Source organism: Cyprinodon variegatus, unplaced genomic scaffold, assembly GCF_000732505.1.
Source record: "Cyprinodon variegatus isolate N-32 unplaced genomic scaffold, C_variegatus-1.0 Scaffold922, whole genome shotgun sequence".
Lineage (NCBI taxonomy): Eukaryota > Metazoa > Chordata > Actinopteri > Cyprinodontiformes > Cyprinodontidae > Cyprinodon > Cyprinodon variegatus.
The window spans coordinates 47,610-71,919 of NW_015151375.1; the positions used below are offsets into that span (position 1 = coordinate 47,610).

The 24,310-nt window shown below is 37.1% G+C and overlaps 1 protein-coding gene across 1 annotated transcript in view; it reads right to left on the reverse strand.

Moving 5' to 3' along the window:
- The window catches only part of LOC107099952 (collagen alpha-1(XI) chain-like), a 102,987-nt gene that overhangs the window by 15,207 nt on the left and 63,470 nt on the right, over window positions 1-24,310 (reverse strand). The window contains exons 33-47 of the mRNA XM_015398282.1: window positions 24,185-24,229; window positions 23,915-23,968; window positions 23,615-23,659; window positions 23,016-23,069; window positions 22,837-22,890; window positions 22,288-22,341; window positions 21,799-21,906; window positions 21,223-21,312; window positions 18,447-18,500; window positions 13,746-13,853; window positions 13,545-13,652; window positions 10,871-10,924; window positions 8,913-8,966; window positions 4,896-5,003; window positions 10-63 (exon numbers count right to left, since the gene is read on the reverse strand). Of these exons, the coding sequence (XP_015253768.1) occupies window positions 10-63; window positions 4,896-5,003; window positions 8,913-8,966; window positions 10,871-10,924; window positions 13,545-13,652; window positions 13,746-13,853; window positions 18,447-18,500; window positions 21,223-21,312; window positions 21,799-21,906; window positions 22,288-22,341; window positions 22,837-22,890; window positions 23,016-23,069; window positions 23,615-23,659; window positions 23,915-23,968; window positions 24,185-24,229 (1,044 nt within the window). The remainder of the gene's footprint in view (window positions 1-9; window positions 64-4,895; window positions 5,004-8,912; window positions 8,967-10,870; window positions 10,925-13,544; window positions 13,653-13,745; window positions 13,854-18,446; window positions 18,501-21,222; window positions 21,313-21,798; window positions 21,907-22,287; window positions 22,342-22,836; window positions 22,891-23,015; window positions 23,070-23,614; window positions 23,660-23,914; window positions 23,969-24,184; window positions 24,230-24,310) is intronic.

Here is a 24,310-nt window from a genome sequence, read left to right on the forward strand (position 1 = left end):
TGCACTCACCATTGGTCCGACATCTCCATTCTCTCCCTTCTCACCAGGAGGGCCAGGCAAACCCTGCAGAGATGACAAATACTGCTGAGAACACAGAAGCTAAGGTAAAATGAGGCAGCCTTCCACATTAAAGAGTCCAAGGACAGGGACATATACATTCTTTCTGCTCATTACCAGGTACTTTTAGATGACACATTTTTAAAAAAAATGCAGCAAAGGGATGCAAAGCGATGGAGAGTGCATCAATACTAACTGAGCCCCAGAGCATAAACACACAATTAGTCAAAAGGGACACCTATTGTAATTAAAGGGTATGGGAGGCTTGGGTATAATCAGCCTGTGTAAATTACAGGGTGGAAACTTCATCCATCCACGTCCACAGCAGAGTGGGACGAATGCGACTGTGGAGGCGATGCCTACTATGTGGTTTAGGAAATCAGTCATTCTTAACACAAAGAGTGTAAATGCAGCACAGAAATGTGGACGTCTAGAAAGGATAAAGGTGTCATTGTTTATTGTTGCCTGTTATGTATCAATATAAAAGCAGTTATTATGTTTTTTGATAGCCGAAGCACAAAGATGGAGCCTGTATAACATATAAAGATATGGAAAGTGGCTATAATAATTGGAGTGTAATAGTAAATTGGATTGATTTAATTGGATATCAATCAGTGCTATGATTTATACATCTATATATATATCTATATATACATATATACATGTATATATATGTATATGTAATGTTAGATTTTATTTTCATTGATATACATTAGCCAAGGAATCCATTTGTAACTTGCCCTTAATGGGAGGTTCGTTTTTTTGTTACGACTGTTGTAAAAATGGAAAGTTAAATCTCGCATGAAACAATTTCTTGTAAACTAATTCCTTGCAACTGTTATATAATAATTTGTCATGTAAAATGAAAAAAAAACAACAACAACAATGCTGATCCAATTTGTATGTGTAACGCTTGTTAATTAAAAACGCACTGAAGAATATAGATTAGAAAGAATGAAGAAAACTGTACGAGTTTAATTAGCAAATACCAAATAAACAAACCTTGACATACACCATCAGAAATCAATACATGTCAAGACTTGGCACTCATTCAAGTTTCCACACCAGCCTTGAATTATAATATGGACAAATGTAATATTTATTTTCTTCTGTGTCTTCATCTTAACCTCTTAATCTGGAGGATTCATTCTCTCAGGGAGGACTGTAGCGCTCAACAGCAAACTGCACGAATTGATTGAAGGATTTCAGGGCGACGACATTCCTTCCCCCTGGTCAAAAATCATTAATGCTACAGATAATTGCATTGAAAAGCTGATCTTGCAGCAGCTGGTGCTGTGTATTGAAGGGTAGCTTAGCCAAAAAAATAATTAAAAGAGAAGAGTAGAGTTGGAGTGCATTATGCACAATTAAAAGCCAATTGCACTTAATAACAATGTTATCTAGTCCTATTGACCGACAGAGCTTTGCTCTAATTTCATCCTCAGTGGGTCCTTGGATAATTGACTTTGAGGTACTCTGAAGTATATCGTTTCTTTGTTCATTGCTATCAAAAGAAGTTTCCTTAAACTTCAGCTCATCAATTTAAATGAATCAATGTGCTACTGCTTAGCTTTTCCCCCATAAGCTCCTGATTTCATCATTTATTATTTTTTTCTTTTTTTGTGAGGCTCTATTAATTTGTTAAAAACAGTGAATCCCTTAATACTATGGTTCCCAGACTTTTGCTGTTGGGCCTTTTTTTTTTTTTTTACACTAAATTGCTTATCAATTACCCCACAGTTTCCTTTTCACTTTTCCAAAGATAAAAGAAAAGCTAACTACAATAAGTAAAATTTTTTAGTTAAATAAGCTACAATCTCTTTTACGGTAAATAAAAAATATCACCTTTAAAAAGTAATTATTTTATTGTAACTGGTTATTTTATTATGTAACACGGTAATCTATAAAAAAAATTAAAATAAAAAACTTCCTTTATTCAGTTTATTTCAACCACTCCACCCCTGCATGTGACAATCTTGCTGCTGATGACTGGCTGGATTACTCATATCATTCACCTGACAAGGTCTGCCCAGTTTCTCATCACCCCTAATTATTGTCACCTGCTCCAGTCACTATTTAACCAACCAGCTTCCAGTCATCAGTGCCAGAATATTCTCGAGCCAGTGGTAAGAGTGTTTCAGCATTACCTTAGTGTTTCTGATTACCTGATCCTGACCTGCTCTGCCTGTCAACCACTCAGCCTGCCTGTTCTCATCTGATCTGTTTCTCTGTCCTCGGACTCCTGCTGGATTCTATCTGTTAACTGAACTTGGAACTGATTCCTGACACTGTTCTGATTTCCTTTTTGAACCATTTCTGACTTCTGATCTCCTGGTTCTGAATCCTTGGCACGTCCTCTGAACCGGCTTTGGCTCCACCCACTGGATTATCCTGCCTTCCTTAGTCTGCTTGAATCTGATATCCTGCTTGTTCTCCGTCCTCTGAGACTACGGCGTCTGGTACTCTAAGGGTGGCGCCCGTCGCGTCTCGTTGTCAGCCAACCGGCTGGAATCAACTTTGTTCTCTGGGCATGGACTGAACTATAAAACCAGGTTAGTGACTCACATGTTCATAATCATCCTCCGTCAGATTAACGTGGTCACTAACATGTGTTTTCCTCCTGCAGGGGTTCCTGCCTTAGACGTCCTTGCTGTTACTGCAGATCTGCCGTTTTTCAATAAACGCTTTAGAATTATCCAACTGTCTGTCTGCCTTGAATACTGGGTCCTCTGTTCCGAGTCCTTACACTGCAACTAGATGGGGACGCCTCAGGGGGGCCAGCCCCCACTTTGGGAACCACTGAAAGGCTAAATTACTACCTTTGTCTTCTCATTAAGTGTAAAACCAGACAATTTGGTCCAATGTGTTGAAACTAACAGCTAGACTAAGAAAGACCAAGACGAAAACATACTTTACCCACCATAAAACAGATACATTTCAAACATGTAGTTTATTTAAACTAAGTGTGATAAATGTTCACAAATTTGACCTTTTTTTAAGAAAACCAAATGTAGTGTGTACTAAAACATTTAAAGCATTTTTTTTTTTTTTTCCAAAATGCCTAATACAAACACGAGAAGACATTAAGAGTTCAGGACAGTTTTTAACAAACATCTTTGATGTTTCACAGATTAGACCATTTTTTTCACAATGGTACAAGTCTGTTTTGGTTTTAATCCTTTGTTATCTCAAGTGCCCAAAATCAACCAATCTGGGATATAACAACTTAAAATAAAAAACAGAGGTCTTTACTACAAGTACGATACAAGTGCATCTTCATCTATCATTGATTTTGTTTCCCACAGATTTCAAGTCCTAAAGCTCTGACTCCAGCTGCAATCCAATTCATTACTCACCCTGAAGATAATAAAAGGTGTTTCCTTCACAATCCTCTTAAGGCTGACTAAACTCTTCTGCTTATGTACAGTATCAATAGCAGTTTGTCCTTCTGTTACACTTTCAGTTTATACAGTACACTTAAATACTGCTCTCTCTGAATTTTTTCCTTTACTATAACATTTTATGTTTTGTGTTAAAAGTTATGGTGATACACTGCTGTTGTAGGTGAAATACTGCTTGTATGGTTTCCAATCAAATCCTTAACCCCACTCCTACAAGAGGTTGTTGCTGATTGATCAAAACATCAATGGATGCACTATCAAAGCTGGTGTTGAGCAATGCTGGCATGATGGGGTCATACTTTAGTTTTTTTTTTTTAACCTTCTGTACCCTTTCTACATATAAAGAAATGCCATGCATGCATGAAAACTGTTTTAAATTTTTTGCTCTTTGATGTTGCTTTCATTATGCACAGTGTTGGATTAAGGCTGGCATCAACTCCTGTTTTACTAAAACCACAGAATCTCACATTGAAAAAATATCCCATAATTTAATTTTACTTAAATCCCATGTAAAGAAACAACTGTGTTTAAAAAATGGCCTGTAGCACAGTTATTTATACCTCCACTGAATCTTCAAACGTAGATCAAAACTTAGCTTTCCTCTATAACTTTTTTAGATGGTTGAACTAATAGTCCCCATAACCTACAGGTTGTCATATACTAAAAATCCCTGAGTGGAATGCATAAATTCAGGGTGCACACTTTGTGTATTGCATCAAGCTTTTATTTTCAAATGAGAAAATATGGTACTCTGTTGTGACAGCGACACAAATCAATTGACTGCTGTCATGGAAAATAAAGAGAAATACAGCTAAAAGTGTGTTAAGCTTGAAAACAAAACTGTGAATCCATTATTGTTAAAAGCCCTCAGATCACTCTCCCCTCTGTGCCTTCAATGCAGAAAGCATGTGGTGCTTTAGATCCCTTGGAAATTAAACTTATGTGTGATGTTCATAAGAGACGACGTGGAAGAGCAGATTTGACAGCTTTAAGTGGTTTATCATATTTTTTGGACCAAGGACACTGTGGGATTGAAGTTTACTGCATGGATTTAAATTAATTTGAATCGAAATCCAAACAGAAAACACCAAAATGTTGACAATAGTGCTGTATTTTAGCCCCACCTATACTAAGGAATGTCCTTGAGCGGGTAAAGCATTATTAACTTAGAGGTAAATAAAGTGTTATTGGGTGTCAAAGTCGCATTAATAAAATACGATCTGTCTTGATTTATTATAAACAGGGAGATGAATTGCTATAGGTTTAAAGCAGTTTGCAGTAAGTCTTATTGCATTAGATGGCTTCAACAGGGGAAAAGCCATATGCATACCCAATGGGACAGTGGTTAACGTGAATTGCATGTCTTGTTTTTCAAAATATGAGTCCGACAGCTAAAAATGTGGAACTAAAAAAGCAGCAGATTTTGTGGACACTTGCCTGCAGTCCGATAGGTCCCGGCAGCCCTGGAAATCCTCTGGGTCCTTCATCTCCTTTTTGGCCAAACATGCCCTGCTGTCCTCTTGGCCCAGGCTCACCATCACTGCCCTGTGGGAGGGCAGGGTTCATAAAATCTCATTAGCTGTAGCTGCAGCAAATTCAACCACTCAAATAGGGTTTATCCTTAATACACTTCAAGGTTAAAACGTATATGTGAACTCACATAGAAAAGGAAGGATTTTGCAAATACATGGCATATTTTAGAAAGCTTATGGGCTTTATCTAGCCTTAGCATTCTAAAACTTTGTGTTTGTGAGATGTAGCATTTTCACAGTGGTACTGAAACTTTTCCAAAATTGAACATTAGTTTCCCAAAGGGATTAATCTATATATGTCTTTTATGTGTCCTGTCGCTGCATTTTGGTCAACTCATAGAGAAGATGGTTGCCTATATGTGCTAGGGGACCTTTGGTCTACAACAAAGATATCTCAACATGGTAGGTATCCTAACTGCATGATTGACTTAGCATTAAAGTAGGTAGGCATGTGTTTCATCAGAGTTTCAAAAATATGTATCATTTGTGTGTTGGTATGTGGGTGCTTTTATATGTGTGGGTGGGTGATTCAGTGTTTAGACTTAAAGTGTGGTTGTGTTCAGTGGGAATAAGTGAGAAAGTTGGTCACCAGAAGGTGACTAGATGTACTGTAAGAGTGGCGAGAGCAGAAAGATTTCTGCCACCTACAGCAATTAGAGCAGCCAACTAAAGGCAGATCTGGCTCTGAAAAGCCACAGAAGACACAAGGCATCACTAAGGGCAGCCATACACAGAGGTGGGTTGTCTCTGAGGCAAAAGAGTAGAATCCCAGGGCAGAGAAGATGTAGGATACTCAGCCCATCCACACTACTGTGTGTAGCCTAATAGGCCAAGTTATGGATCCAGTCCCAAGGGAGCTAGACCAACCAAAACCAAGCAGATATAGGTCATTATCATTTTACCATTACAGTAATTATTGTGCCAACTAAAGATGGACAGTTCAGATTTTTCTAACCCAATCCAATACCTGAGCGTATCGGCCAGTATCGATATCAGCTGTTGAATGAATGAACCACTTATCTTGCCATGTAAGTGAAGGCTTTAGCCTTGACATAAATGTTTGTTGTTAAAAAAAAAAACATAATAAATTTACCCTCATATAAATAGGGTTAATATTATTCATTAACATATAAGCAGCAAGAAGAAAGAAATAACAGTTTCATGTAAACTGAATCCAATATCAAATTACTGACATGCAATCCAGCTAATTAGTCAATATCAGAGATGATATCCAATACAGGTATCAGATCTGTGGCATCGTCCCCCACCCAAATGCAAATTGTGAAAGGCAATTTAGACTCTACAGTGAAGCTACATGGTGAAAACTATTTCATCCTTTCGAGATTCAATGTCTAACACCAAAAGTCAAACCAAAAGTGGCCAAGGGTGACGCAGCAAGTCAATAATGTGTCCTTTTTACTGTGCTACCAGAAGGCTCCCTGACTAGTGAGTCTCTCCAGGAAAATACAAGATGCAGAAAAGAACTGCCACAGGGCTATGGTGAAAGATGCTGACTTCTGTGAAGTCAGAGGTACATCGACCTGCGAAGGGTAGAAAGAGGATACTGTAGGGAAAGAGTGAAGTGCTGACAGACAGGGAGTTTTCAGTTCAAACACGTGTCAGCACTTGAAAGTGCTTTAGGAGCTCTTGCAGAGCCCTGGGACATGTAGGGAGCCTCAGGCGATGGTGCTGAATGCAGAACAGTTTAGAGAGAAATGTTAGGTGATTATGGGGAAAACGAGCACAGCTTTGGAAAAATACAGAAAAAGTGACAAAAAATTGTGAGAAACAAGAAGCAAATCTAACTTTGTGGAGATTTGAAGCAGAGCTGTGTGGGTTACATTTTAAAAAATTTAAATTCTGTCCTGTCAGTCAACTTCATAGCATTCATTTCACCCACGTGCTTGAACTTATTTATTTCAGTTCTGCAGCACACTTGTTTTAAGTCAGACCCTAACACCTTAAAGGTGTACCAGCACAATGCAAAAGTTTGTATTCAGCATCACAAGCAATGTAGAAGTATAAGATAAGTATACATTGGCCTATACCTAAATTAACAATAGTGTCAATCCAATCCTAAGTAAAAGTATATTGATAATTTATAGTGTTCTGCACAGGGATCAGTTTTTCCTTGGCAATCAAAGTGTTTTTATCTTTTTCAATGAAAAGAGAGACTGTATTAGCTACTACAGCTCTGTCAGACAAACTAATGCGTTAGGGATAGCTGCAAAAAATAAATATAAAAGACTAGTTACTGTATTAGATTTCCCTATGTTCAAACCCAGCTTAAACCAAACAGAAATAAAAACCACACAATAATTTTGTTTGTAGGACTAATCCTAAAGAAATACTGTTAATAATAATTTAAGAAAAATCAATATTTGTTTTTTTCAAATCAAATATTTATTATGGAAGTATATAGCTTAACCCATCCATTTGTTATACGGTTATCCCATCTTTGACTAAAATGTTGAACATTTTAGAAGAACATTTATTTCTACTTAAAACTAGTGATTTCCTAAATAAAAAATGTGTGCCCATAATACACATAATGATCTAAAAACATGTTTTAATGAGACCAAATTCAGCCAGGACTACATAGCATGAGTAAGAGTTCACTTGTGAAGAACGGAATGCGCATAAGCAGATTGACTTGTCAGGAAAAGCAACTGTTAAATAATTTTCTATTCAGCATGGGTGCACTTAGAGCAATCTGTCTAAGCTGGTATACTACAGCCCCCACATGGCCCTGCAGACAGTATATGCTTCATGGAATGGTTGGTGAAGCCTTATTATTTTAGCAATGAGCTGCTCAGCCCCCCCTGAAGCCACCAGCTAATGTAGAATAGATCACTGTCCTGGTGGAGGAGGTTCTGCAGCATTTTCTGATAATTTAACTAATATATAAGAAAGATTTGCAAGCCGGCAGGTAAACCATCATTAGTTTTGTTTGTTTTTTGTTTGTAAAGAGTCGGTCAAGTCAGTCCAAGAGGAGCAATTCCACACAAGTTCTGCAGAAAGAGTAAGGATGAAAAGAAAATAGTGGTGGAAAGTTGTTTGGCCTGGGAAATCAAGGTCACTGGTTAGAGAATGAGGGATGATTTGATCTCATCCTGTGACCCTGGCTAAAGCAACCATTTAATCCCAGTGTTGTCTGGCTAATCATCCCTAAAAAATCAGAAGAACATAACTCTGCTAAGAGCCTGAGGTCAACTTTCAAAAGTATGATGGAAAAACATAAACACAAAACTATCAACAATACCTGACAAAAAAAAAATTTAAGTTAACACCTGCTGGTAGTATTTATGTCAGTATATTGGATTATTATTTTTTTATTTTTTTTTAGCTTTACACTCATTTATTCTCATAGTATATAACACTTTGCTCTATATGTTGCAGAGTACAAATTCCAATTTTTATCATGCCTTACCATGACCAGATAAAATTTGTAATCCACTTATAATTCCGTTAACATCATCTAAGAACTGCATATTTTCCAAGGAGCTTAGAGTTTTGCAGCCCTTTGATTTAAATAAACACTCCCTGTCTTGATGAGACCTTGATAAGAGTAAACATTTCCAGTCCCAGGTAATTTATTGTTGTTTTTTTGTTTGTTTTGCAGCCAGGGGCAAGCATTATTTGAACAGCTATTTTTTTGGCATCATATTTTTTAACCATCCATGAGCTGCAAAGCAAAAAAAAAAAAAAGAAGCTGGAAGCCCTTTTTGAAAATATGAAGAGGATATTGGCAGGGAATACTGATACACCTGCAAAGTTAACTATCTCTTTGGAGCCTATGTCAAACTGGGTGCTTGCTTACTGAATATAAAATACATGAAAGTTAAAATTTTAAAGTCAACTAAGTCTAACTGTTAATATTTAATATGGTGAATTTTAATAGCTCAGAGGATGAGATACTTACAGCTGGACCGGGAGCTCCAATCACCCCCTGGAGACCTGTTGAGCCAGGTGGACCCTAAAGGAAAAAGGCAAAAAACAAGGCTGCTATACCAGATGATAACAAAACATTATAGTAGTCAACGCAAAAATGTTGCACAGAAAAACTGAACACTTAGATTAGATGGAAAGTCTCAATTAAGATCTATTTGATCTCTTTCTACAGAATGAAGGTGGACTCAATTAATTGTATTGTAACTTAATACTATGATATAATCAAAATCATTTTAATGTAAGTCTGTACATTTAGCCTCTCACTTACATTTACATGGACATAAATAACCAGACTGTATTTGTCATGTCAGACTGATGATTCTCATCTGTTTCGGAAGAAATTTCAGTCAAAAACAGAGAAGAGTTTTTTTTCTGATCACCTTTCCGATTGGCACCATTTACACACCCATTGGGATCTTCAGACTAAAATAATCTCCACAGCACATGTGTGCAACAACAGCGTGACGTTTTTCCTCTTTACTCCTAACCTTAATCTGCTGGCTCCTGGTCCTCGGTGGAGGAGGTAGCTCTTAATGAAATGTCCGGATGAACATATCATCCTGCCCTGTACCCTTTTAGTGAAGGAGCATTCGAATAAGGTACTGCTGAGCCCTTAACTACAATTACATCCAAAAACAAAAGTATGGTTACAAACATGTGATGGTCTATAATGGAAAAAAAAACTACAGCAACAGACACAACTGAAGAGTTGAGGATGAGTTTGTTTACAAAACAGGCCGTTTATTCTACTACCAAAGCGTTTCTAGAAAATTAGACGGTTCCACACAGAGTTAAATGATTTACTCTGATCTAACGCTTGGAACATGTAAAAACAGGTCATGATCGGATCATTTTATTTAGTGTCCATGTAAACAGTGATTCAGGATTTCCAATTAACCAGGTTTAGATCAGTCGGGGAAATTTTGCACATGTAAATGTAGCCGATTGCCATGTATTTAGGGCCAGAAATATTATTATAAGCTCCAGGTTTGTTCTGGTTTTACCTGACTAAAGCACCTTGCTCTTCATTGTTACTGTGTCCAAAGGTGCTTAAGCAAAACAAGTGGAGCAGCTACTCACAGACAAAAGTTTTTCACATTTTAAAAATAGCGCAAAGCTTTTTTTGTTTGCCCCTTTCTGACCCTCCCCAGAATTGATACATTCCTGCATCAAGAAAGATTTAAATATTAGATGAGCATTTAATTATACTTACATTCTAGCTCCACTCTCATTTTTGGAGAATGAAGCTCATTAACTCCGCTCATCAATTTCTGATTCCGTTTTTCTAGATGTACCATTGGCATTTGGGTTAATCTCTGATCAGAGCTAAAACTGGCCTAATCTTCTATGAATGTTGCTGCTTAGGCATATTCTTTTCTTTCTAAAATTATAAACTCAAACTGTTTTTTTAAGAAATATAAAAGTCTGTTACAGATATAGCTTTAAAGTACAACTTTTCTGCTGTGCTCTTTGGTCTTCATAAAGCTGGTTGATCCCTAATGTTCTTTATCAAACTACTGAAGCTCTCACAAAACAGCTGAATTTATGCTTTTATTAAACTGCCCAAATACACTCTTTACTAATTGTATGACTTCCGGGGGGTAATAAATACACAAGTTTTTTTATTGGAGTTTCAAAATGAAGTTGACTGAATCCAAATGTACAGAAAATATTTCAGGTTTTTATTTATCACCTTACAGTATTTAGCAATCATTTACTTCTTTCAACATTTGCTAAATCCAATTAAAATCTGTTTATACTTGTGGTCGTAATGTCACACAATAAGGAAAAAGTTGTATTAAAATCAACAGTACAGATATTCTCTTTTTGCTCAACCAACATGATGCATGGATTAAACTTAAAGTTTTCAAAAAAAAAAAAAAACTCAATACAAAATGTAATCAAAGAAGTGCAGTAATAAGAACTCACTAGTTCACCCTTGTCTCCTTTGCTTCCCTTCTGTCCAGGTCCGCCAACTTCTCCCTGTGTTCCAACACACACATTCACAAAAGCTCTCATATCTCTCCTTAACATCTTAGAAACCTCCTGCCTTGCATGTTTATTCTAAGTTCAATATCTTCAAGTGTCACCTTTATCAGGATTTCTCACAAAAATATTCTCAAGAGATTCTAATTTGATTGGCCCAGGAAGACCTTGGGCGAGTGCTTTCAATTAATTGATTGGCTGCCCGTCTCACCCCATTGGTGCTACTATGATTGATAAAAATGTGTGATAGAAGACATGACTTTAGTAGGTGTGATGGTTACAAATGTAAAAAAAATTATGATCTGTGGCTCAGTTTAACCAGTGTGGGTGTAGCCTAGGGGTAAACATTGTGTGTAAACAAGATTCTGATTCAGCACATGCAGCTGTCTAAATCCTGCTCAGTTCTCATGATGCATAAAACTGGCTTACGCTTGGCAGCAGTATAAAGCTGCATCTTGCAAAGTCAAACAAAAAACATGTGCTAATATGCATTAATTATAATAATTTTTATATTATTTTTTAAAATAAAAACAGTGCTCGTCATAAGTTTGCAAACAGTGTTTGCATACCTGCTTTATTAAACATGAAAGTGATATTAATTTTGGCCTTTCATTATTGCAAATAATTTTTTTTTTCAAAGTAGAATAATAATATGTATCATTTAATAAAAAATAAAAATATAGATGCACCACTATCTTTTTTTAAGTTAATTTTATATAAACTTCCAAAAGTTCAATTATAAATAATTTATAAACTCACAGCCCACACATATCGAAATGAACTTTCCCTGCAGATAAACAACACATGCTTCTTTACCATCAACTTCTGCTATACGTAACTCTGGTTCGTTATTTGATCACTATTGTTTGCAGAGGTTTTGGTGTTCATTTAAATGATTAAAAAGACCCTTATCAAGTTCAAGGACCCCTGAAGCTATTTACACTATATCATTAATGCACACATGGTCATGAGCAACACTGTAGCCACAGCAGCTCAGAAGCTTACTGACATAGATAGGGACTGCTGTACATGGGGGCCACTGGGCCCTACGTCCACCATCAATTAATTAAAAAAAAAGACTTTATTAATCCCAGAGGAAAATTAAATGTTGCAGTAACTCAGTTTTTTTAACCAGTTTTTTTTTTTTAGGTGTTTATAGCTGCAGGCAGGAAGAATTAGTAGGCAACTCAGGTGAAGGGTTTTGCCCAAAGACACAACTTAGATGGTCTGAGTTGGATCCTCAGATTGTAGGATGAATTGTCTCCTATGCCGGTGTCTCCCCTTAAAGTACCGGAGGGGGATCATCCAGGTCCAGTCAGTAAATCTCTGCCTAATTTTCCTTAATCCTTCTCATTTAACCAGGTGATTAATCCCCAGTCTGTATTGCGGAGCTGGAAATGCAAATGGTTTCAAATAAATCCCGTACAGTGTTTTTTATCTTGTGGACCTGGATTATCCATCTCTGCTGGTTACCTGCTTATATCTTTAATACGATCAAGGTAAAGGCTTTTCAAGGACCCTTTAGTCTGCATAAATTTTCTAAAATCAACTGATCCAAAGTGCACCTTTGATGACAGGAAACTGGTTAAGATGTTTAGGATGTCCCAGATACCACCAAGGCTCAAGTCTATCATGAAGTGGAAGATAAGTGGTCAGTTGTGTCTTTGTCCAAAGAGAAGCTACCTTAACATCCCGGTAACCTAAGAGAGTGTTGAATACACAACCACAATAAAAATTTGCAGCCTCCCCAACATAATTTTTTTTTTTCTGGAGAAAAGGTTTATAGTCAGTGGAGGAAAACAGAAAGCTTTTCATCAACAAAGAGAATGTTTTAATAAGACAATGTGAAGCTTTGAAACCTAAGAATATTACACCCTTTGTGATGAGGATGGTTGAATCTCTCTAAGAGGCTTTCCTAAAGTTTGTTTTAATGGTGCATTGTACCAAATTAATGGGATCCTGAAAAAATATTCAACTTCACAAACAGTCAACATGATACTTGCAGAAACTAAAAAGAAAACTAAACTTGGCTTTCAGACTGAATATTAATCCTAAACACATTTTAAAAAGGGCAATGATATGGACAAAGCAAGCAAAAATTAAGCTTAAAAAAATGCCCCAATCTCAACTTCATTGAAAATACATGGACTAGTCAGATCCAGGTCAAGAAACCAACTAAACGAGTGACGTTTCTATCCAGGACCTTATTAATAGACACAAAAAGCATGCAGTTCCTCCCATACTTGTCAGGATCCATTTATGGTCATTTTAGGGTGGCTGTAAAATTTAAGCCTCTGTTTTGTTTTGAGTTGAATCACAATAAATTTGAATTATTGCACCATATAACTGTTTCAAAAATCTATCAAAGTTGTATGTTATATTATTAGCCCAAAAAAGAATGTTGGATCAAAATAAAGGCCAAAATTGATACAACTTTTAAAATAATCAGGACTTTTAAACTTTTGAAAGGCACTGTTGATGGAGGATATTATTAGCATAACTCACAAATGAAGATGTAAATGAAAATCCTAAAACACAGCCTCTGGTTTTGCCTGTGTGTTTTTTGATAAAAAAGATTATGGATTTGTGAAACCTCAGAATTCCACATTTACTTTACCTTATCACCATCCTCTCCTGGGGGACCCTGAGGACCAGCTGGGCCAGGAAGACCTACCGGACCTTGAATGCCGTCACGGCCAGCTGGACCCATGGGACCTTTCTCTCCCTGTGAGAGGCATTTATCAAAGTCATTTGATGATACCTTGAAAACTTTAAGGAAAAAAGTGTTGCTAAGTAAAGAGAGGATAAACAAACTCACAGGGGCTCCCTTTTCTCCAGCAGGGCCTGGTGGTCCTTGCGGGCCGTTGCGTCCTGTCTGACCAATAGGACCTCCAGGACCAGCAGGGCCTCTCTCGCCAGGGGAACCCTGTCATCAAAGACCATATTTAACATACAATTTAAAGACACTCAACACACCAATGAAAACAGCTCCCATTTTTCTTGAAGCATAAAAGGTTTGAGAGGACTTGTTTAAGCAATACTACTCCCGTTTACTTTGGTTGGAACAGTTGTTACATTAATGCTGATTTTTGCACAGTTTCTGTCTTAGTCAGTTAAATAACATGCTGCTGTCATTTTTTGCACATCTCTGGTGTTGTTGCATTGATTAAAAATCCATGTAAAAATGTCCACAACTGTTTATTTCTTATCTATTCTATAGATAGAGAGTATTTATACTGTAAAAGCAATGTACAGTACAGTATTTAATTTGTTTATTTTCTAAGGTCCACATTGTGTGAGAACTTCTGCTATAACCTGCTGCTGAAACATCACAATTTCCCCATTGTGGAACAATAAAGGGATTTTCTATTCTATTGAATTCTATTCTTGGATATTTTAATGTTATTTGCTAACAAAATAACTATCCTCACATGACTCAATTACAAAGAAGCAATGACTTAGTAATAGCTGTGGAACAGCATGTGTGTCATTTAAAGTTATACAAAAAGGTAATGAGACCATTATTTATACTGTGCTGTATATAGTTTATTTTTAAAAGTTCTTTAAAATATAATATTCCTTTCTTCTTAGGAACCCCACTAAAAAGACGTTCCTCATGTTAAATAAAAAAAAATATACTAGTTAGTGTTGCACCGATACAGATACCAGTATTGGGCGTGGCCCCGATCCAGAACTAAAATGGTGGTATCGGTATTGGTGAGTACTGACAAAACCCATTCCAGGTAGGCAATAAAAAGTTCTACTGGATTCACTTTGTATTAGTCTTTTTTCTGCTTCACAAAGGTAAGCAGCAGCTTGACAAAGCCATGATGGCGATTATTTCACATCCAAGTAGTATGAAGTTCTTCATATATATACACACACACAGCAATTTCAAACGGATGGTATCGGTATCTGCCAATACTGCACAGCCAGGTGTCAGTATCAGGGCCAAAAAAATCTTATCGGTAAAATTAGTATAGGGGAAAAAAATATCAAAATATCTTTATACATATATCAGTACCAAGTTTCCGCTCTAGTCCATCTATATCTTGTTCCAGTAGCCAATTTGTCATCAAGTTGTCCCTAGCAACTGACGCGGACCTTGTTAACAAACTGGGAGAGTGGCTACAGCAGATTCCAGGTAAAACATCAGAGGTCTCTGTCTAGAAGAGCGCAGTCCTAGGAACAGCTAAGATACTGCGCAGAACCCTCAAACTCCCAGGCCTCTGGTAGAGGACCCGAGGTTGAGGATGACACATACCACCCCACGAGGGGTGAGAAAACAGTTTTTTTTTTTATATATACAGTATATAAAAATACTAGTTGTCAATTCTTTTCCTACATCAGCATGTTTACAACTCCTGACTTTTCCCAGGTGGGTTCTATCTCTACGTAGGTGGTCCTAAACCTCACATATTACTGATATATTACAGAGCATCATCATGATACCATTCACCCAGGGAGGGCTTTGAGCAGGCTTTAAACAAAATAAACACAATAAACTTTGATTTGCATGTGTTCAGGGCCAAAGCTATGACCTGATTCACATTGACTGAATCAGCATCTGATGCGAGCTGCCACCTGGCACTCATACTCCTGGCCCATTTCATGACAGTCATTCTCTGGTGACACACTCACAGCTCCAAACTGTCACCCAGAAGCTGCCAACCTCCTCACAAATGCTGAAACTCACACGCAAAACTCTTCACTAGTTTGTTTGTCTCAATGTATGTCACTAGCTTTTTTCTGCTTCTTCTTCTCCCAGTATTTTTTTTTTTCCATTTGGCCAGAAGCAGACAAGTGGCATAACTTATAGTACATATTTATTGTTTTGCGCTAATGCTTCCCTCTCAGGGTCTTTTAGACACACAAGCCTCTAAAAGGACAAGGATAAAAGAAAACACATGCAGCACACTTAGCCTTCCCCAAAGCACAACAGCAGCTCGATCGGTGGCAGGCAATCGATAGAGGGAAATATCAGATCTCTTGTGTGCATTCACATTGCACACTGGCCTATTTTCCCATCATAACAATGCTACTGAGGTAGTATTTCACCTGTATTCAGCCAGGGACTCACTTTCAAGCCAATTTAAGACAACCACGTCTCACTGCATTGAGAATGGCTTTGCCCCTTTAGAGAAATACTCCTCACATCCAGCATGTTTTCATCCTTTGCTATGCATATCGGCTGTCATCTAATCTGGAGTTGCTCTGTAGCTCGTAAGCAGGGGGGCAATTATCAAAAGCTCGCATTTAATGGTTGAACAATATGACACAGAGTTCAAAGCTGCACGTCAGTCAGATTATGCATAGGATGTCAACTCTTCGGGCTTTTTGTTGCCTGCATCACTAACTAAGGGGCCAGAGAAAAAAAAATGTCACAGTTCATTTTGAACTGCTCTGCCGATTTTGAACTGCTTCTTTTTTAAGGTGAAATATTGCCGTGTGATAGGAATGTATATGATTAGCAATGCCTTTTTATCTAGATCAACTGCAGCCATGAAGGCTAATCTTAAATATGCTTGAAACAATTAAGGGTGGATGTTTGTAAATCCCTTCAAGTTTCTCAACAATTTTTCACTTTAAATGACAAACGTCATTATTTACTTTTTTCTTATGCTTCACATGACCAAAGAACACAGACAGGCATATAAAACAAGAGGTTAAATATCCTGTAAGTAGGAATGTTTTTTTATTTATTTTTTTTTTTTATAATTCTAACAAATACAAACACTGTTTCAAAATGTGCTCTTCTGGCTTTTGTAGATCTAGAACATCATTTTGGCAAAATATCTGAAGTCTTTTAAATCCTCTAATAAGAATCCAAGCAGCATGCTGCCACCACCATGCCTGACAGCTGGGATGGGGTGTCATTGGTGCAGTGTTAGATTTCTACTGGAGGTATTATTTTTAACATGGACACAAAAGCTTAATATTGGGAACATTTCAATTCAATTAAATTCAGTTTATTTCTAAAGCGCCAATTCATAGTTCATCATACAGTCAAATTGATTCAAAGTTTTCTATCTAAGGAAAACGGGTTGATTGCATCGACTCATTGACTCAGATGCAATCCCTCACATTAAGCATGCTTGTAGTGACAGTGGAGAGGAAAAACTCCCTTTTAACAGGAAGAAACCTCCAGCAGAACCAGGCTCAGTGTGAGCAGCCATCTGCTGAGGCCGACAGGGTTCAATGAGACTGAAGCAGAGATACAAAAAGCAGCTGTAAGAGGCGGCCCCGTCCAGGAAACACACAGAGAGGCAGCAGACGAGCTCTGAGCCAACTCCAATGTCAGAGGAGTTGGCTCCTCTGACATGACCAAATTGCCTTCTGAACAGATGCCCTGTGAAAATATTTTTCCTCTCTGAGCTCTAAACCTCAGCTCTTATAAAAGGTTTTTCCAGGGAACTCCCAGTTTAGGTGAATAGACATGTTTTGGTAGGTTTGAAGTTGTGCCATGCTCTTTCAATTTTCATATTAAGGGTTGAACAGCGGTCTGTAAGACTACTAAGGTTCCAATATTGTTATATAATCCAATGTTGGTTGATCATTAATCCTTTGTAACATCTCTGGGACCTTCCCATTTAAGCTGAATTCAATTCCACAGGTACTTCCGAGGGTAATTAGCTGTCTAGATTTTATTCATTGGTTTCAAATGAAGGAGGGTGTAATATGTTTACATGCCACACATCCCATGTTTTTTTTGCAATAATTTGTTGGAATGTATAACATGGAAGAACGTGATAACATATTTAGTGCAATTTCAGAATTGAGAAAATAAAAATGTTCCAGGAATATTAATACTTTTAAAAGGTAGAGCAGAGTAGGAAAGGGGGGGTTTTGTTGTCAAACACAGTTTAAACAAAACATCTAAAGGTCGGGGAGTAAGAAGTGAAGCCCTTCTATCTATGCCCCAACAGTTGCTATAGGAACCGTTAAGGCTGTGTAAGGAGAACATCCGTAATCAGTCAAGCAACAGGGATAAGACTAGCTGCTCTTCGATTAGACAGTTAAGCAGTGATTAGGTTGTATTTCACTAAGAATACACAACAAATTGTGTGGCCTTTTAATGAGCTTTGGTTTATGCATTTCTAAGGTTCTTTGGTTTTACCAGCTGACACTATATCTTTATATATATATAAGACAAACTTGCTTAAGTTGGATTTCTGAAGAATTCAAGATCAATATTGAGGATAATCGAGGGTAGTAAATTTCTATAAAAATTTGCTAAAATATACTAAAATAAAAAAAGATTTGAAGCAGTGAAGTAAATGCCATATGGAATACCTGCTCTAAAACATCTTATTAAAGCTGTGAAGGAACAGAAAGCAATCACACCACACCCCGTTCAGCCATTCTCTGTGCTGCAGTTTACATTACATGCACCGCTGAATGACCAGAGAATGGGGCTGTGGGCAGCACAGGCGGCTCAATTATCCAAAAGCACAAGACACTTTTCCTCGCAATCTCTGTAGCAAGAGAGATGAGGTAACCATAGTAACTGGCTACTTACGATGGGGCCGGGGGGACCCTGAGGTCCTTCTCCTCCCTTTAAGCCACCTGGACCCTGAAAGGAGAGAGAAGAGAAGGTCTGATATTGCTCACTGTGGACCAACACTCCAAGCTATTCAAAGACTCTAGGTTGCAACTGTTAAAATAACTCTTTAAAAGTTTGAGAATGTACTTTTGGTAGCCCCTATGTGAATCAGAATAAATCAACCTGAACAGACTTTATGGGAAGAAATAGCATCTAAACAGATCAAAGTGACTGAAATTCTTTTTCCTGTACTTTGAAAAGACAAACTATACGTTTCAAAACAATAATAGTTTGAATTTATTGGTGAAGATTCTGCCAATCAGCAGCATGCAATGAATGTTCCCTCCATGAAAATATCTCAAATGTACCAACATCATACAAATTAAAAGACAGAAAAACAATATTAACAATCCTTAGGTTTACATAATCAATCATGGTCTGTTTTCCTTAGACTTGTATATTTGTGATAGGAAAGGGAAAAAACAACAAAATAAAAAACAGCTGTGAAAACCTACAAATCTGTATAAATAATCTAAAACAAAGTTTCGGTCAGATTCTCATGCACACATAACATTAGTCTGAGTGTCTTTCTCTTTGGTTGGGAAAGAAGGTGAATGGTTGATTATATTCTGTTCGTCATATAACTTTAGAGCAACAAATTAAAGAAAATTTGTTTTGTGCACGTTTGAATTTAATGTAGATTTGATCTGAACTAGTTAACCCCATATCCACAGGATTTATGGATGTACCTGTGGCTACACTATTTATTACTAAGCTCACATAAATGTGTTTTTCTTTTTTGCTCAGGTTTAGCTTTTAAACAGGATCAATAGGTTTTTAATAGACTATTATAATAGATTATTACAGAAGATTACAAAACATACAGAAAATTGAATCTTGCACCCTAATATTTTGTTTGCATTTTTAAATCCTTTAAGTTTCATTATCAATCAACCTGGAAAAGAACAGGTGAAATAAATCCCTTAAATCATTAGAGATGCGCCGATCTAATACCTGGATAGGATATTGGCCCTGATATCGACTATTTAGCTGGATCGTATATCGGTTATTTGATATCAGAGATCCAATGTAGTGCACTTTGCATGGAACTGTTATTTCTTTCTTTTTGCTGCTTATAGTAAATAATATAAAATACAATTTATATCTGTGTTCATTTATTACCTTTTTTTTTACAATTATTATGTCCAAGCTAAAGCCTTTAATCACAAACCAAGATATATTGATCATTCATTCAACAGTGGAATTGGATCGGTATCAGATATCGGCCCATCCGCCGATGTATCGGACTACCCAGGTATCGGATTGGATCGAAAAAAAACTGGATTCAATTATATGACATTCATGAGGATGAGTATAAGATATTTTTTTTATTTTGCCAGAAAGGCATAAAAGATATATTTTGGGTACATTTCCGTCAAAGGGTAGTAACTTTACAATTTTAAATAACAACAAATTTAAATTAGTTTAATATCAATTAGACTTTTAAGGTTGTGGTTTGAGGGACCCTTTGTAGAATAAATATCAAAATCCTAACTTTAATAAATACTGAGAAGAAAAAAATGTAACCTTTCTTTAAACAAAAAAAAAACAATCCAAAAAAACATTTAGGTAGCATATTAGGTATTTATGTAGGTAGGTAAAGTTATTTACTGAATTAGAAAACAGCCTCACTTGCTGATGTATTATCTATCAACACAAAATGAGCCACTACACAAGCTTCAAAGGGACTGAACGAATAAGAAGAGATGACAAGTTTCAAAATCCGATTGTGAGTCACAGGTTGATGTAATGTCCATTTATCTCCAGCCTCTCGTCACCTCGTCTAGTTACTGCTCCTAGAATGGCAAAGGCTGTGCTGATTCACAGCACAGGAGGGGACTGAGGCTGCATATGGAAAACAAAACTTTTATTATAATGGCTAATTCACAGGTTCCAGCAGTGCCAGGGGATGCAGAGGCTGCCAAAAGGCACTGCCACTGCTGGATTGACTGATTCTCCACAGTGCAGTGAGAGACTGAAACGTGTATTTGTTTTAAATGTGTGCACCTTGATCCTTGTGGCTTTCTTTTTCTAGATGGGATCATTTTAAGAAGGAGCAGGAGCATGCATTTGTTTGCTCATATTTTTTGTTTGTGCTTCCATTATTAAAAGAAACTCATCCTGCTGCTCACATGGGACAAACATACCAGCTGTAATAAGTCTGCCCTGTGCTGTCATGAGCTGTCTTAATGGTCAGCCTTGAAATGAGGTTTCAGCCACAGTCCCCCAAGCTGATCCTGAGTCAGCGTCTAATGGCCATCTGCTCACACCTTGAACTTTCTCTCACTCACACCCACTGCTTCTGAGAACCAGCACAGGTTTCTCCACAGGAGGGGGTGAATGTGATAAGCTCCAAAAGCTGCAAAGAGTGTAAACTGAAAGCAAGACACAATGACTAACTTTTTGTTTGGGAACAGAAAGAGCTGTCTAAATGAAAATCATATTGGGATTATTTTTATCATTATAATACATAAACCTCTAAATATATATGAATTTGAGTTCCCCAAAAATCTTAGAACTATAACTAATTTTCCGAGTACCATTAGTTTAACGTCAGGTGTGCCAGTTGGTGATTTGTAATTGCAGTTTAGAGCTAAATTAAGCTGGGTGCGATCTGAAGATGGGGGGGTTGGTTTTCTGTGTGTACATCTAAAATTGTTTTTTTCTACACAATTATGTCAACATGTTGTACCTTTGCTCCTGGGAGACCTCTTGCCCCTTGGAAACCTTTCAGCCCAGATGGTCCCATCTTGCCAGAATGTCCTGGAGGACCTGGATCACCCTGCAGAATAGAAAGGTATCGGTTTAATAAGTGCTATCAGGTATCTTTACCCAGATGTTTTGAGGCCAGTGGAGAGAATAATGAAAGTTGTCTGATGATAGCTTAATTAGCTCTATATCTGGGACAAAGTCCGTCATTAGGAGGTAAAAACAAAAACATCAATCATCTTTTCAGGAAGAAAAATCAAGTAAAAGAGAAAGTCAGATGGTTTCAAGTACTATACTTTAACCTTCTGACCATCAGGATGAAAGACTAATTTAAATAATTACCACAAAATGCTGTCATTACAAATTGATATAGTTAAGATATGTGGTTTAATTTGTGGTTTTACTCTGCAGTGGTCTATTTATTGGCCAGGAAGGAAATAGTGATTTAGTATGTATGTGACTACATTATTACTATTGTACGTATACATTACTAAATCATATGCAAAGTTTGATAGACCAACTCTGAAATAAAAATCATAAAAAATGCATTCTTTATTACCTTTCCTCCCTCTTTTCCTGCAGCCCCTGGCAGGCCTTGCTCTCCAGGTGGACCAGGGGTGCCTGGGTGTCCTCGTTCTCCACTGGGTCCTGTCTCTCCAGTTGGTCCCTGTCAAGAAAAAATAGACTCACATGTTGCCAAAAATATAGTATATTATTTAATCACATGAAGGCTGCCATCTGATGAATAAAACAAATATTTTTGGGACTTTTCAAGTATTCTAGATGTGATTTTACAAACAACTTCAACCAATCCATTATTGGATAAATGTACAAATTTTCAGATTTTGCCTTCCCATGAACAAAAAAGAACAACAAAAAACAAAAAGAATGTAAAGCTTCTTAATTGTATTTGATTATATTTCTGTTTAAGGTATGTATTTATTATCTTAAAATTGGTTAACGTTTTTGGTCGTGAATGATTCTGCAATAGACACAATTAATGACAAAACATGATCGACAAACATAGCACCGTTGGCTGCACATGTACCTGAGGTCCAACCACCCCTCCAGGTCCTGGAGGTCCAGTCTTTCCTTGGAAACCCTGAAAAGACAAATGGATAGTTTGACAGCTCAACTGACAGATAGCTTGATAATGCAATGTAAAGATATATTTATAATAACATGTAAAGATGACTTCATAGGTCCATTGACAGGTAGGTGGGTCAGCAGATGACTTGATCACCCAGTTGTTTGATTATAATACAGGCTGAAAGCCTGCCAGTGAAATAACTTTAAAAATGCTGGAATGGTAGTAGCTAGACAGAAAAGCGTTTTCCAAAACAATTTTTTTCAATGTTTAAAAATATTATCAATTAATAGGTGATGGTTTGTTATTTGATTGGTCGTTTAGAAATTAAACTGAAAATTCAGAACCTAAAGCACTGTATGTTAATGATACTGAAACACAGCTAGGTTTTTATTAAACACTGTCTATTTGCCACTTAGGATTCCTATTACTAAGGTGTCACAGTTTTCAAAGCACCAGGAAAAGAAAAGGGGCAAAAATGTAAATTTACAAAATAATCAGCCCACTTACGGTTTCCCCCCTCTGTCCAGGATGACCTGGCAGCCCGTCTTTCCCTGGCGGGCCCTGCAGGTGAAATAGTTTGACAGTTCTCAAAAATCAAAGATATATAATAATATTTAGAGAAATTATCAAAAGCGGTTTTCAAAATGACTGTGAACTTTACACACAGTTTGACAAGAGTCACTTACATTGGGTCCCTTAGGTCCGGGTAAACCCACAGGTCCCTGAGGTCCTTGAGGTCCCTAAAAGGTAAAAGGAAAAGGAACACAATTACATTTTAACTCATTTACTCATCTTTTTCAAAATAGATCTCCCAATCCCCTTCACAGTTTAAGGCCACCTTTTCATACATGACCGCAGAACCACATTAAAATCCCACTTAAGCCCAAAGTCGTTCTAGGGGTCTTAACACTCATATAGTTATTGTTAAACAAAATATGGTTTATAAAGGACCAAGAAGCTTTGAAATCATGCTAAATGTGTTTCTCAGTCTTAGGTGAGGCATTAAAGAGTATAAAAGCAGCAGTGGCAGCTAACTCATGACATGTTGCCTGTAAAAATGACCAAAGTTCAGGTGTAGCCAAACTGGCCACATGCCTTATTACATCCACACTGTCAAGGCAGCGCTTCATGGCGGCTGGTTGCTTTGGCTACAGATGTAGCAAAGACATTCAAGTGCCTTTGAGTCTCAGTTCCAACCGGATTCTCTTCATGTCATATCAATGTCAGCACAGATACCGTATGAACAGAATACACGTTACAGAATAAAACAAAATCCAGCACCAACCCGCTCTCCAGGTGGGCCTGGAGGTCCGTCACTGCCTGACGTTCCCTGTAGGGAAAGAAAAATGAATGAATGAAGACTGTGAACCTTCTCAGAACTAACAAGACTGTAGAATATGAATATCTTAGCTGAGTTAACAAAAGGAACATTATGCACACTCATGCTTTAAAATTTCAAATGTAATTTTAACAGCTACTATAAGCAGTAGATAAATGCTTGTGATGAAGATTCAACTAACTGATTTATTGTTTATAATTGTGCTATTAAGCATCAAAATTGTTACAACTGTTGAAAAAAACTCACCTTTGCACCTGGCTTTCCTGTTGGTCCTCTTGCTCCACGTCCCCCACGCGGACCCTATGTTCATAGTAAATTAATAATTAAATGAAAAAAGTGCAGCAATTAAAATAATACTATAACTCTCAACAAATTACCAACAATGGATTATTTTCTTGGAAACACATTAACCAAAAATCCTTCCAAACTAAACAAAGCTGACATTTATATAAACCTTAGAAATATTATATGCAGAGAAAAAAAATCTGTTCAGCTTAAGTCTAATGAGATGCTTACCGTTGGTCCACGTTGCCCTCTAGGGCCTGATTTTCCAGCAGTTCCCTGAGAATAAAATACAAAAGCATTTGTTAAGAGCAACACTATTACACCAACAACAAGTCCAGACTGTTCTTTTTTTTTCTT